The 15,711-nt window shown below is 38.9% G+C and overlaps 1 protein-coding gene and 1 long non-coding RNA gene across 5 annotated transcripts in view; one reads left to right on the forward strand and one right to left on the reverse strand.

Moving 5' to 3' along the window:
- The window catches only part of LOC310739848, a 125,767-nt gene that overhangs the window by 54,402 nt on the left and 55,654 nt on the right, over positions 1-15,711 (forward strand). The window lies entirely within an intron of this gene.
- Positions 1,354-15,711, reverse strand: part of slc2a9l2 (solute carrier family 2 member 9, like 2) — a 96,876-nt gene continuing 82,518 nt past the window's right edge. For all 4 annotated transcript variants that reach the window (XM_083566054.1, XM_083566053.1, XM_083566052.1 and 1 more), the window contains exon 13: positions 1,354-2,004. In XM_083566054.1, the coding sequence (XP_083422180.1) occupies positions 1,711-2,004 (294 nt within the window). In that variant the 3' untranslated portion in view covers positions 1,354-1,710. The remainder of the gene's footprint in view (positions 2,005-15,711) is intronic.

Genomic DNA, 15,711 nt, shown 5'->3' on the forward strand with positions numbered 1-15,711 from the left:
TGATACCTAAATATAGTAAATATAGAGGAAAGAGTTCACCTGATAATCTGGATCATGTCGCTCCCGTGTCTGTATGAGCATACACGCGAGAGCGTTACACCGTCCCATGTGCAGCAGGATGGAACGACGTGGTCAGCTGGATTCATAAGCCTTGGGGGAAACAAGGGTTAGACTTCTTCACCCTTCCTGGTTGTGATAAACGAGAGCTGCGTTGTGATCAAGTTGGATATGAGGGGGGGTTTTAGTCAGATTCCAAACAAAGTTGTTTTTATATCAATTAGAAGCTAGTAAATTTAATTATATATTGCTATTAAAGTACAGCTCCTGTCAAATTGTCAAACCTGAGGTTTACATCCAGACTAGCCATTATGCTAGACAATAATAAGCTAGTCTTTTCAACAGAAAATACTCACCACTCCTGAAACATAGTAAAATAGTAATGTAAAGAGACCCTTTGGTGAAATCTTGTATCACAGTCATATTTGTGACTCAACACAAGACTAAGACACAACAGGGAACACTACGACTTTTACACGTCACTAATAAACACATAAGCAGCCGTGTCAGTTATTTTCATACTGAGACAGAATATGTTTCCTACTACAGCTAGGAATGTGGAAAGCTATATGTTGTGTATGCTATAACACAAATGTGTTGCGCAGTTGTGGTAATGTGTATGTATAAACAACAATAACAAGATAACGATCTATTTACCTTGATGTGTTCTTCAGGTTGGGTCATAAAACTACTTCATACATGAGAAGTGCATTATGTTATTTATACAAAATTTCTGCATTTATTGCCAAAAACACATTTATAAAATTATACTTTTTGTATATATATGGATACAAGTATGTGGACACCTGAACAACGTATGTGCCTTTTAAACATTAAATTCCACATTTAGTCCCCATTTGCTGTTATAATAACCTCCACTCTTCTGAGAAGATGTTCCACTAAATTTTGTGGAGATTTTGTGCTCATTCAGCCACATGGGTGTTAGTAAAGTCAGATACTGATGTAGATGAGGTGAGGAGGTCTGAGGTGCAGTCAGCGTTCACATTCGTCACAAAGGTGTTCCATATTGTTGGAGCTCTATAGCAGGAGAGCTTCCATTCCAACGCATATAAAGCAAATCTTCACAGCGGTATTGTAATGCTGGAGCAGGATTGGGTCTCCTTGTTCAGGTGAAGGAAAAAATGTCATTCTACTGCATCCAAAGGCATCCTATAAGATTATGTGCCTCAAAGTTGTTAGCTGCTCGTTGCTAACAGTGTTAACTGCATATACATATAAAAGAATACGAATTACTACAATATGAAACAATTTTAAAACAATGAATTAAAAAGTGTATTTAAATATGAAAAATATGACTGTATTTTATTATAGCACATCATAGCAGCAATTACTGTAAACATTTAAAAGATGTAGCAATTTTACGATTATATTTTGGCGTCAAAATAACTGCCTTCAAGGCTTTACAGCTAGAACTACAGCATGACCCATGTCTAATGGAAAGAGAAGTAAGGAACATTAGTTTGAATTAAAATATAGTATGCACCAGTAAAAAAATATTTACTTAGCACCAATGTTAGCATGATTTTGCATCAAATTAACAGTAGCGTACCTTTAGAATTTAATTCTGCACCTTTGTAGAACATAATATTATGTATTGCTGAACACGTATACTCCTAGAATGATTGTGCAGGGCTAAAAACTGCTCTCGGATTGCACCACACCGTTGTTTTCATGATTTCTGCCTAGATATTTAGCATTAACATTTTCAATGTTTAGGACCAGGGCTTTGATCTTTTCTTGTTGGATGTCCAGGACGTCCTCCATCTCCGCCTCCATGCTCTGGTGGATATTGTTGATCTTGGCAAAACTATGGCTGATCTCCACGAAGGTTTTGTTCTTTGTCTCGGGGAGGACAACGATGATGTAGATGGCGGCGAGGACGCACACGAAGACAAACACCAAGAAGGCAAAGTTCTTGAGCGACTCCTACAAAACATAAAGAAACTTGGCTTACCATTCGCTATCTTCATCTTCATCTTCATCATCATCATCATCATCATCATCATCATTAAGAGAAGCATCATAAATTAAACATTTTCAACCTCAAATGTAATTTATTGTTTAATATATATTGGGTGCCTAGATTTATTATATTTACTTCTTAGCGCTACAATACTATTCTAGCTAGCAAGTAATTGGAATCCGTCCTTATTTCCTGGCTTGGCTTCTTTTCTGAACTTGCGCCATATTCCTGTGGGCTTTTAAGTGGTCCTGGCTATGCCACGATTGACCTCTTTCCAATTCTTATTGGACTATATCTAGTCCAATAAAAGACTACTTCGAGACTATAAGGAAGTGAATGCATGATGCTAGGTGCAAGAATTTTGCTGCAATTATGTTCACTCCCTTTTTTAATCATTTAGAAATTAATGCAAGGACAAGAATGATGAAAATCTTCCCCTGGACTAAAGGAGCCTGAGGATTAATTCCAGAAAACATACAATACCATCTAGATTAGAATTTGTTGGGATATAGTTGCCCCATTTTAGATTTAAGGATCCTATATTTACTCCTAAAATCTCTTTTACTCAAACAATTGGTTGTGGCAACAAACCGAAAACACGATGGACCCTTCCCTTTTGGTTCTGGTACCTAAGCAAAGTGGGAGCAACTTCAGAATCTGGGCATACCCCTTGTCTGGTTGATTGCCTGCTGCCTGGACAGTCTTGTTGAGCCAGCCAATATTGGAGGGTCACTTAACTCCTTACTAAACAGGGGACTCCTTGCTGGCTTAAGGCTTGACCTGTTTGTTAGCCTTTGACACAAGACAGAGCCACTCTAATTGTGGATGCAGCTATTAAATCATAATTGTAGTAGTTCCCAAACTTGGGAACTGCTGCATTGCATACACAGTTGTTGTTTGGTAAATGCTCAGGGTTTGTAAAACCGTATCACAAGGGTTGTAGAGACTAGGACATATAAGGACACTTTGATGTGTTGGATTAGTGCATGTTTGCTCCCTGCCTGGAAGGACATATGCCACCCAGCTAGAACAAGGCTTTGGGGAAAAGTAGCAAAACTTGTGCACAAAATAAAAGCCGTGTTTTCTAGTGTCACTATATTTTCAGGAACCTTCAAGTGGTTCATACATACTAATGTGGACAGCAGCATGGCTGTGTTTCACAGAGACTGCAAGAACTCTTCTATTTTAAGAGCTGAACTGTTGCAGTTTGATACGAGACTGGATTCTGTATATGGACTTCACTAGTTCTGAAAGAAGTGAATGACATATAAAGATGGGATGGACCAGAAAGCCACCTGGGCCCACTCAGGTTTACAAGACAGGCCAGGAAACAAGCATGACATGGCAGGGGCCTTTTATAAACTACCCACATGGGATTACAACAAGAACAGGCTTTATTTTTCACATATACATTGCAGCACAGTGATTTTTCTTCACATTTGGTACACATACACTTGGTACACACCAATCTGCATATATTTCGTTTGCTTAATTTTCCTTGGCATTTTTAAAAAAATGGATGCTAAACTGGGAAATTGCTATACATACTTGATATCCATATTTTTCGTAAGAACGGAAAAATCGAAAGCCGAACCATCGTAACTTGGGGACCATCTGTAGTTTATGTACTGCTCTTTTCCCTCCTCGTATGTTGTTACCATCATTCTAAGTTATTAAATGTGAAGTTTCCTCTTTGGTGCTACAGGTGTGCATGGTAAGAAGTGCAGTTCACTCTCATGCTTTCGAACAAGAGCAAACATGATGTTAATGGTCACGAAAGTCTGAAAGCTCTGTTAATCTACTTGTTATCGAAGTGAAACACCTGGATGCTGCAAGTGAAATCAGAGTGTGTGTGTGTGTGTAATCATAGCAGTTCCCTGTATACTAATAGAACTTCTTCTTTTTCTTCTTCTTCTTCTTCAGGCTTCTCCCATTAGGGGTCGCCACAGCAGATCATCTCCATACCCCCCTGTCCTCTACATCTGCCGATGCCAAATCTTGATGCAGTCCAACCTCCACCTTGAACCAGTCTGTCGTTCCTACTGCACACTTCACTGCTGTCACACTGTCCTCATACATGTCCTGCACCACCCTCACATACTTCTTTGACACACCTGACTTCCTTATACAATACCACAACTCCTCTCTCGGCACTCTGTCGTACGCTTTCTCTAAATCCACAAACACACAATGCAACTGCTTCTGACCTTCTCTATACTTCTCTATCAACATCCTCAAAGCAAATAATGCGTCTGTGGTGCTCTTCCTCGGCATGAAACCATACTGTTGCTCACAGATGGTCATTTCTTCTCTCAGCCTGGCTTCCACTACTCTTTCCCATAACTTCATGGTGTGACTGATCAACTTAATTCCCCTGCAGTTACTGCAGGTCTGCACATCTCCCTTATTCTTAAAGCTCGGTACCAGCACACTCCTTCTCCATTCCTCAGGCATCCTCTCACCTTCCAAAATCTGGTTGAACGTATACTTATAGAACAGAATTTACAAATCCACATGGATAATCTATGATCAATTATTCAGCACCAATTGTCCTGCATGAACGTTTTTATAACCAACAGAAAGGTGGACGAGGGTACTGTGGATACTGTGATGCACTGAAAACCTTCCTACTGAGCTGAACAGCTTATCACAGTAAGCATCTATCGTATTGTGTGGACGTTTTACACACAATGTCAAGGAGATTAATGTGGATTTATCAGATTTATGACCCCAAAAAATCCTCTCATTATTGGTCAAAGAGTATAATCCTGTTGGGGGAAAAAAAAAAAGATTCTCTCTGTCTCACACACACACACACACACACACACACACACACACACACACACACACACACACACACACACACACACACACACACACACACACACACACACACAGAACTCCTAAATCACAGCATTTAACAGAAACAAACCCCTAACCTAACCTGTTTTTATGATTTAGACATACACACAGCCTCAACTATCCCATCTCCTGTTTCCATGGTGATGGCTACATTTTTGCTGGCTATTTCAATCTGTTTCTTTTAGACCCACAACACACACACACACACACACACACACACACACACACACACACACACACACACACACAAAGAAGCCAACAAGGTCAAACTGGCATGTATGTCTATCATTATGGGGACACTTGGTTTGCACAAAACTCAAAACACCTGACATCCACCTCCAACACACACACACACACACACACACACACAGCTCATTGCTTGCTATGACTTTTAAATGTTCTCTCTTGGCATGACGGATCACTGAAGTCGAATTTAATGCTGCTTGATAATGTGATTTATAGATACAGAATCTTTTTTTTTATTTTTTTTAAGCACATAACATTTAAAGGGGCAATGTGTCGTTTTAATAGTACTGCCAGTGCTGCTGTCATGCTATAATGACCCTGTCATTCCAAGGGTACTGCAAACGAATAATGATATGAAGTGTATTGACCACCTTTTTGGTGAAAATCTGGGTCCCAATAAAATGGTTTCGGAGCTATGATTGGATTGTGTCATTTGGTGTATTTGAAATCAGGAATACAAACAATTTGACAATCCACTGTAATCCTAATACGCTGAGGATTTAATTCAGAAAACGAATGTGAGTTGCAGTATAGTGTGTGTGTGTGTGTGTGTGTGTGTGTGTGTGTGTGTGTGTGTGTGTGTGTGTGTGTGTGTGTATATATGTGTGCGCATGTGTGTGCAATGGACTGTGGTAATTACATCCTTTATTATACAGCTACTAATTTTATACCCAGTCATTGCTTTGGCTGCTGCTGAGGAAATTACGCACATTCTCTATCTTTCTAACACACACACACACACACACACACACACACACACACACACACACACACACACACACACACACACACACAATTTGATGTGCGAAGTGAACAATTAGCATTGAAAAAATAAGGAAATAAAAATATAAATAAATAAATCGGTTTTGCTTGGTGCACTTACTTCATGGCTACAGCCAAAAGCTGTCGGTGCTTTAGGGTATTTTTCTTTAGCTAAAACAAGATGATTACAATGCCTTTAAATAGGCCTGCATTTGATATGAGAAACACTATTTGAAACACTTGTGACAACATTAAAAAATAGACCCCTAACAAAAACCTACTGAACATTATCCAAGTCGGGCCAACAATTTTACTAGGTATCACAAAGCAAGACATCTAATATACATAATTCCCCTCTGAGTTGTTGGTAAGTATGGTGGAAGGGGCTTGGGTGAATGCTGGGATAGGACGGAAAGGTTGAGGAGAAACAGGGATCATTTATTAATAATTCCTGTACAGAACATATGTTTTTTAGATCTAGTTAGGCAGCTGAGGTCAGAGTATTGTGTCAGACAATATCCAAAACCCCTACAGCTGCTAGGCTTAAAAACCTTGTTTAATTGCCAAACATCAGCAGTATGGTAGTATTGGGGCTTGAACGTGTCACTTTTTTAACAGTAGCCCAGAGGTATAAGGTAATGTCCAGCTCTGACTCAAATTAGCATTCCGACGTCTCGCTGCAAAGTAAGACATCAGAAAAGAACAAAGTAAAAGAACATTACCTCCTTTTATACATCTTCATTATGAATCCTCATTTTCTTCCTAGCTAATTAGAAACTCCAGATAGAGAACAGATTTTTACATGTATTCCTCCCACTTCATTATGTTGATTAAGTTCATCACCAGACTCCACCAGGTTTCCTAACAATTTGGATCACCAGCTGTGTCCCGGTTCACTATAATTCAGATGTCGCCACAGGATTTCTAGTGCAACTATTTAAAGATGGCCTGGGGACAGTCAGGCTTCTGATCCTGCTGTTGGGAGAAGCCCAATTGATGGGGCAGCAGCTACCAGTGCAGATCGAGCCATAGTACAAAAGCCTTCTGCATGAGAGCAGTAGACATTGGGATAGGTTGATGGAACCTCATGCAATACAAACTGTTTTTTTTTTGTAAAAATAGATTTGTGTTTTTCACACCGGTAATCTTACAAAACGCTGAAATGAGGCCACCTGCTTATCTCAAGGACAGTATAGTAATGGCAAACTGTGGCACATCTAAGAGTTTTCTTGAGATTCGCTGATGCCATGAAATGTGTCTTGGATTCTACAATGGAAATAGCACTTACAACCCCTTAAATTGATTGCCAACATCCTACCAAAGAGCAAAATCAAAAGGGGGCTAGCTGACAAATCCTATTACAAAAGAAGCATTGGAATCCTTTCTGGCCTTGGATGCTTGAGTTGAGTTGGTTGAGCATTGGATCCGGATAAAATATAAAAGTATACAATATGAATTATGACTAGGCTGCTGATGCCAAGACAGAGATGGAGTGCTGAAACCATTTGAGTAGCAGAATGTTTTGTTTATTCTCCTCTTTGTTTGAGACAGGAAAGACCAAAGGGCCCAGACCAAACCCAGGTCCACCAATCAAACACTTGACACCTGAAATGAATGGAGGTGATAAACTAAATTATATCTATAGATATCCTTGGCATTAACATTCTTCCATGTGTACTGTCCAAAGCCATAAATGCCAGAAGAGTGGAAACTTATATGCATGAAACATAAAGCACAACCCTAGTAGCATTGGGGATTTGGAGAGTATATGAATATGGACCTCTGTGTATAGACATGGAGCAGCTGCAGATTGCTATGTTTGTTGGTTGGAGGTTACATAAACATGGATTTGGGTAAAAATAACGTTGATGATCTGGGGTTTCAGTTTTTTCAAGGTAAGATTAAATCATGAAAAATTTTTTTCCTCAGAATCTTTTTTATCCACCATTATTCTGGAGCTGACGGGATAAATGTGGTATCTATCTAGGGCAAGAGTCAGCATAGCAGAAGCTGAAATGTTAATCACGCCAATGATTATTCCACTGTACAGACCGCATTTCTTTTTAGTATGGATTATACAATAACTCCTCTCCTACCATATATATGAAGTAAAACTAAAGTATCCCTTTGAATGCTTTCTTGACAACTCCATAAAGAAGCACACAGATAGGGACAATTTATTCTGATTCAGTGTGTAGTGTGCGACTGGAGGCGCCATGGTTTTGTGTCAGGAGAGTAAATTGGAAAAAATATGGCAAACAGTTTTTATCATCTGGGGTGTGTGTTTAAAAGAGTTGATCTTAGAGTTAATAAACCCTGAACGCTCCATAGTTTCCACAGAATTCTTTTTTTATTTTACGTCTATATTTTTTTATAAGCATGTTGTGATAGTAGGGTATCTGCAAGAGTGAAAGGGAAAGTTTATAGGACTGTGGTGAGACCTGTGATGTTGTATGGTTTAGAGACAGTGGCTTTGAATAAAAGACAGGAGGTGGAGCTGGAGGTAGCAGAGCTGAAGATGTTGAGGTTTTTGTTGGGAGTGATTAGGTTGGACTGGATTAGAAATCAGTTTATTAGAGGGACAGCGCATGTAGGACGTTTTGGAGACAAGGTGAGGGAGGCGAGATGGATTGGACATGTGCAGAGGAGGGACATGGGGTATATCGGTAGGAGAATGCTGATGATGGAGCCACCAGGAAGGAGGAAAAGAGGAAGATCAAAGAGGAGGTTTATGGATTTGGAGAAGGAAGACATGCAGGTAGTTGTTTTGAAAGAGGAAGATGTAGAGGACAGAGGGGTATGGAGACGGATAATCCACTGTGGTGACCCCTAATTGGAGACGCCGAAAGAAGAAGAATGTGTGTCTCTAAGGCAGCAGTCTCAATTGGGCTCTCTTTATTAGAAAGCATGAGATTGTAGATCTGGGGGTAAAACTGAGAGGGGAACCTCAAGCATTTATATGTTTGGTTGATATAAATAGCAAGTGGAGATGAACAGTGTGTTTTGATAGAAACCATAATCTTTTTTTTTGCTTTAAAATTGTGTGAGTGTGTGAAAAGTCTTTTCATTCAATTTTTATTGAAAAATCTTCCCTTAGCGAGAATAACAGCTTTACACACTCTCGGAATGCGGTCAGTTCGTTTCTCCGAACGCACACGACTTAAATATTTTGCCGTGCCTCTTGTAAAATTTGGCAGTGGTGTTCTTCACAAGTTGGCGTTTTTCCTCTGACCTTGTGTTCCAGTTCATCCAAGAGCAGTTGAATAGGATTTAGGTGACTGAGCAGACCATTTAATAAAAGATAACACTCCAGCTGACTGTTTTCTCACTAAATAACGCTTACAGAGCTTGAAGGTACGCTTTGGCTCATTGTCTTATATGTATGGTAAAGTCGATTTTCAGTCAAGTCAAGTCAAGTCAAGTCAAGTCAAGTAGCTTTTATTGTCATTTCAACCACATATAGCTGACGCAGTACACAGTGAAATGAGACAACGTTTCTCCATAAAACAACAGAGAGCTACATCACACAACATAGAGCTACATAACAGAAAACAGAGCTATGGACTAAAGTAAGTTCACATAAAGTGCATTGTGTGCAACCTAGTGCAAACAGTGCAGATGAAAGCCAGTGCAAACAGAGTCCAGACAAAATTGCATGGTGTTGAATTATGTAATGGTTGCAATGTTAGATCAGTTTCTTTCCATCCAGAATAAGTCTCCAACTTTCCCTGCTCCAAAACCACGCATCCACCTCCATGTTTGACTGTGGGGGTGGATCAGTCTGCTCATATCTCTCCTGTATTCTATCTTAGATAAGTTCTTCTGTTAGAGCTAAAAGTGTCCCATTTAGACTCCACAGAACTTCCTTCCAGTCATTTACTGTCCAATTCTTGTGTTTTTCTTTTTATTTTACATAGTTTGCTTTCTACAGCAGGAACATACATCTGTCTCAAAAACCTGAGAAGACTAGGAGTTCCCACACTTTCACCAACCACTTTTACCATCAATACACACTTCCCATTTTTCTGAAATTATGGAAACTCATGAGCTTTGAGCATGACAGTAGATGCAGAAAGTAAGTAGACATTTGCTAGTACAAATGTGCTGTATAGTATGTGTGCTACTATGAGTGGTGGACAGTAACAAAGTTTTTTTGTCTTATTCCAAAACATTAATTTGAAGCAAACACATCAATTGCCTCGAATGATTAATATGCAGTGGTGTACTTTAAGCACTGGGAATTATGTTTGTTTGTGTAAGTTGTGTCTGAGCATTAAACATCAAGAATTAATGCCACCTGTCATTGGGTAAGCAATGCCTACATACTACAAACTATACTTAATGGTCGATTTAAAAATAATTAAATAATTCAAACGTTGTCATCCTACCCATATATTATGGTAGCCCTATATTTAACTTATAGTAGCTGAATGAATTCTCGGGTTCAGTCAGAATCGATGGGTCATAGTCTGATTTGTAGCTACTAGAATTAGTGCTAAGTTTAAAAAGACAGTGTGTGTATATATATATATATATATATATATATATATATATATATATATATATATATATATATATATATATATATATATATATACAGTGTTGCAGTGTTGTGCTCGTTTTATGTGTTATGGTCTAAAAACACAAAACTGACTTAAACACAGAGTAATTTTTAAACACTATTTTATTAAAGTCAGACCTGCACAAACTGAATATATCACAAGGATTTCTGAAATAAATAACAAAACAAGCTGAATAATATATTCACAATCAAAAACTAAAGTGGCTTCTGCTGTTGTGTTGAGCTCTTAAACATGTTCCTTTCACAGCTGAAGTATGAAAACTATCAACAATGTAGAACAGAACACCGGGTTAGCTTCTAGCTTGGAGGTCCTGAAGGAGCTTTAACAGATTGGAGTTTATCGCAGTAGATACGACCTTCGAACCAGAAAGACAGAAAGTCTTGCTCTCGCCTCGACTCGCCATTAATGCTGCACAGACCTGAATAAACGGAGACACGCCCACAGTGCGTCTTCTTCGTGTTTACAGTGGTTTATCCACCAATCCTACAATGCGACGCTGCTGTAAGCAAGTTAGGCAGTAGTCTACACTTCAGCGGAAATTAATTCATTTAAAAAAGTAACGGGTAACGCACCATACGGTAACGGTAACGAAGTTACTGTATTTTTAAAAGTAACGAGTTACAGTATTAGTTATTGTCAAAAGTAACGCGTTACTGCCCAACACTGTATATATATATACAGGCATAAGGCTGGAAAGGGCTACGGGGAAATTGCCAAGCAGCTTGGTGAAAAAAGGTCCACTGTTGGAGCAATCATTAGAAAATGAAAGAAGATTAACATGACTGTCAATCTCCCTCGGACTGGGGCTCCATGCAAGATCTCACCTCGTGGGGTCTCAATGATCCTAAGGAAGGTGAGAAATCAGCCCAGAACTACACGGGAGGAGCTGGTCAATGAACTGAAAAGAGCTGGAACCACCATTTCCAAGGTTACTGTTGGTAATAAACTAAGACGTCATGGTTTGAAATCATCCATGGCACGGAAGGTTCCCCCTGCTTAAACCAGCACATGACCAGGCACGTCTTAAGTTTGCCAATGACCATTTAGATGATCCAGAGGAGTCATGGGAGAAAGTCATTGGGTCAGATGAGACCAAAATAAAACTTTTGGGTCATAATTCCACTAAACGTGTTTGGAGGAAGAAGAATGATGAGTACCATCCCAAGAACACCATCCCTACTGTGAAGCATGGGGGTGGTAGCATCATGCTTTGGGGGTGTTTTTCTGCACATGGGACAGGGCGACTGCACTGTATTAATGAGAGGATGACCGGGGCCATGTATTGCTAGATTTTGGGGAACAACCTCCTTCCCTCAGTTAGAGCATTGAAGATGGGTCGAGGCTGGGTCTTCCAACATAACAATGACCCGAAGCACACAGCCAGGATAACCAAGGAGCTCTGTAAGAAGCATATCACGGTTCTGGCGTGGCCTAGCCAGTCTCCAGACCTAAACCCAATAGAGAATCTTTGGAGGGAGCTCAAACTCTGTGTTTCTCAGCGACAGGCCAGAAACCTGACTGATCTAGAGAAGATCTGTGTGGAGGAGTGGGCCAAAATCCCTCCTGTAGTGTGTGCAAACCTGGTGAAAAACTACAGGAAACGTTTGACCTCTGTAATTGCAAACAAAGGCTACTGTACCAAATATTAACATTGACTTTCTCAGGTGTTTAAATACTTATTTGCAGCTGTATCATACAAATAAATAGTTTAAAAATCATATATTGTGTTTTCTGGATTTTTTTTTTAGATTATGTCTCTCACAGTGGACATGCACCTACGATGACAATTTCAGACCCCTCCATGATTTCTAAGTGGGAGAACTTGCAAAATAGCAGGGTGTTCAAATACTTATTTTCCTCACTCTATATATATTCAAAATATCTAAAACAATAATATTTTATTCTTATGAATTAGTGAACACCACACCCACCATTAATAATAGTGATTGCTAGACTGTGGGTCACCAAATGAATAGTTTTTGCATTGATGCCAACTGCTCATGGGAGGAACACTACTTCAAGAAGTATGATCTGAAATAGATGGCATAGAACAATATATAAAAAATGAGACTGTGTAGAAGTGTAGAAGAATGAAATCTTTTCCAGCCTGCTCGGTACATATGCATGAAGTGTGATAGAGTCGGCATCCAATATTCCTTTCTAATTTGGTTGTTGAAGTGAAGGACCTTATAGTCAGGTAAAAAAAATTACTTAGAGTAAAGCATAAGTGGTTTGGAAGGTTATAAGGTTCTGCATGAGAGACGGAGGGACCAGGAATATTTGAGGACTTGTGTATTGTGTCTGAAGAAAATTGCATTTGGATTAAGACTTGGACATTCAAAAGTATTCCTAGTACTTTAACTTCACTACATTTCAAAGTCAAATATCGTACTTTTTTTTCTCAACTACTTTATTTATGAGTGAATAAAAACTGGTCAAGCACGCAGCAATCCACCAATCAGAGTAGAGCTGGTGCTCTGTTTTAAACTTGTTTTGATTGCCGCTTGGTGGTAGCTATTTCAACAGCAAGCAGAACATTTTGAGAGGAATAAATGATGAAAGAAACTCCTGACTCGAACTCGCCACAGCACCCGTAACACTATTCGTTTTGGGCTCGTGATTATTTTTTTGGGTTTACTGTTTGACTTATTAGTCATTCTATTAATAGATTGATGTGCTGAGAGTCTTTTCACATAAACTAAGTGATTAAGCAAAGAGTCTTGTGATAAACATTATAATAGGAACATTATAGTTATAATAAATCAAAGTACTTTGGATACTTCAGTACATTTGAAGACAAATACTTTTGTACTTGTACTCAAGTGAAAGTTGAAGCACTTTTAATTTTACTGGAGTCATATTTTCCCTGCTGTATCTCTACTTTAACTCAAGTACATGGTTTGTATACTTCAACCACCACTGATTTGGAGTGAAGTTGTGAAGGTTGTAGATAAAGTAGGCCTTTGGGTTTGTAGTGGGAAAATTTATCTATAACTGTTGAACTACTGTATGTGTTTCTAGATACCCTCACATGCCTTTATGATGAGTTGTGAGATGTGTGAGTGTGTGTATGTACAGTGAGGTGACATGTTTAACCTTGTTGCACAACAGAGAATGTTTGAATAAGCCAATCAGTATGTACTGTTTTTCATCAAAGCTTGAAGATTATACAATAAAGCTGTAACCTGGGTTCAAGGCTTCTTCTGCCTGCTCAATGTTCTGTGAGGACGGAGATGTTTCTCCAGAAGTGCCGAATAAACTTTTCTATTGCTTTGACCCAACAAGTGCTGAGTTTTGAGACTTGTTTATACATACTTTTCCACTACAGGGTATAACATTGGATAAATTGCTTTGCTAAGCAATTGTCTATGGAGATTGGTGCAGCAGTAAAAAAAATGTAAGGATGATAGGATCAGGCTTTGCTTGAGGATTGATGTGAGGCTTGAATGTAGTCAGGGTATAGACAGATATCAAAGAATTCCACAAAATATTTGATACAGGAAGAGTGGATTTGAAAAAGAGGAATGTTGGTTGAGATGTTCGATGTGGGCTATGAGAATGGGATCTAGTAATACGAGTGAAACAGTTCTGAGGTGAAAGTAAGCATGTTGAGAACATCCAGAATGTGGGATTGGGTTAGGGTAAGGGTTAAGAATGCTCAAAGGAATGGGGAAGAGCAAGCGCTAAAAAGGATATATTTGCAGTATAGGCAAGTAAAAATGTAATAAAATATATACACTCTTTTTTAATGGTGTTTGGGAAAGTGTTTAGAATTACCCGCTTTCAAACTTCTATTTCAAAAATCTAATGAAGGATCTGATTGGTTGGTAAGATTTTCATCTCCCTTTTATCCGACTGCTGAATCTATGGCCTGCAGTGAGCCTACAAAGCATGTACTTTATCTCACTGCTGAAAGATATCAATCAAGAAAGGGGTCAAACTAGAGCTTTCAATGTACCATGGAACACTGTGAAGGCCAGCATCAGTGTGTAAAAAAAAATGCAGCATCACAGGGACTTAACCAAGATTATGATGTCCCTACAAAATATCAAAGGCCTAGAAAAAATCTCTTTGTGCGGCAAAATGTGGCCCGAGGAGACTGAGGGGAAATATTTTAGAGAGCGATACTAAATTGTATGTTGGGTGCAAAAACAAGACAAATCATGTCACGCAAAGAACATCGTCTCACGGTGAAGCATGGTTGTGGCAGCATCTCTTCAGGATTCCAGCATGATAACCACCCAAAGCAGAAAAAGTCAGGAATGGCATCAGTAGGAGATGATGAATGGCACATTTAAAGGCTGGGCCTACATCCTATTCCTGTGGAATGAGTTGAAAATGTATTGGATAGATTCAAAAGGTTTTTGCAGGGAAAAAAATTGTCAATTCAAGCTGTGCTTGAAGCTGGAAAACTCATACCCAAAAAGATGATTCGTTTTTCTTCATTGATCTTGGTTTTATTGTTGCCTATCATTCCAAGGCGATGCTATGTGGATAGGATTGTGGTGCAGCTTAAAGGGATATTACTGAGCAAGCTAAAGGTTACTTCAGCCTAAAGAAAATCCTGAAAGTTTTCACGCTTGTCACTTTTTTTCTTTCTCCAATACGCTGGTTATTGTTGCATCGTCAATTGTAGTGTTGAATTTATAGGAATATTTGGGGTATAGTCAACGATACGATACATTATAGATCATCACGATCCGATTTCAATTTGATTAAACGGAATGTGATTCAATGCAATACGATGCAATGGAAAAAAATATGATATGCAATTTAATATGGTACAGAAACGTTTTATTTCTTCAGTTCAGACAGACGGCAAATCATAGATTTACTTAAGTGCCTTCTGACTTTTAACGCATGGTCCTTCCACAAACACGCCTTTGTAGAGGAAGAAAAAAAAAGATAACATAAAACCAGAAGTTCTTTTCCTGTTTTGTCTCCAGGAAGTTACAGCTCTACCTCTGCCATGTTCATCTGTATTCTATGTGACTCTCAGGACACGCCTCGGTCTCTCTAGTGTTGTGAGAACTCAATCAACATATCAAATATTGGTCACAGATTATCGGTCACTTTCTAAATAATAAAAGTACAGCGCATCTAGTAATGATTACACACAAATAGTTTTTTTACAGATACAAATATGTTCAAAACGATGCATCGCAATACAAATAAATTTAACTATCCTTAGTATGTATAATATGGGTGTATTATTTG

Source organism: Silurus aristotelis (assembly GCF_946808225.1).
Source record: "Silurus aristotelis genome assembly, chromosome: 17".
Classification (NCBI taxonomy): Eukaryota; Metazoa; Chordata; class Actinopteri; order Siluriformes; family Siluridae; genus Silurus; species Silurus aristotelis.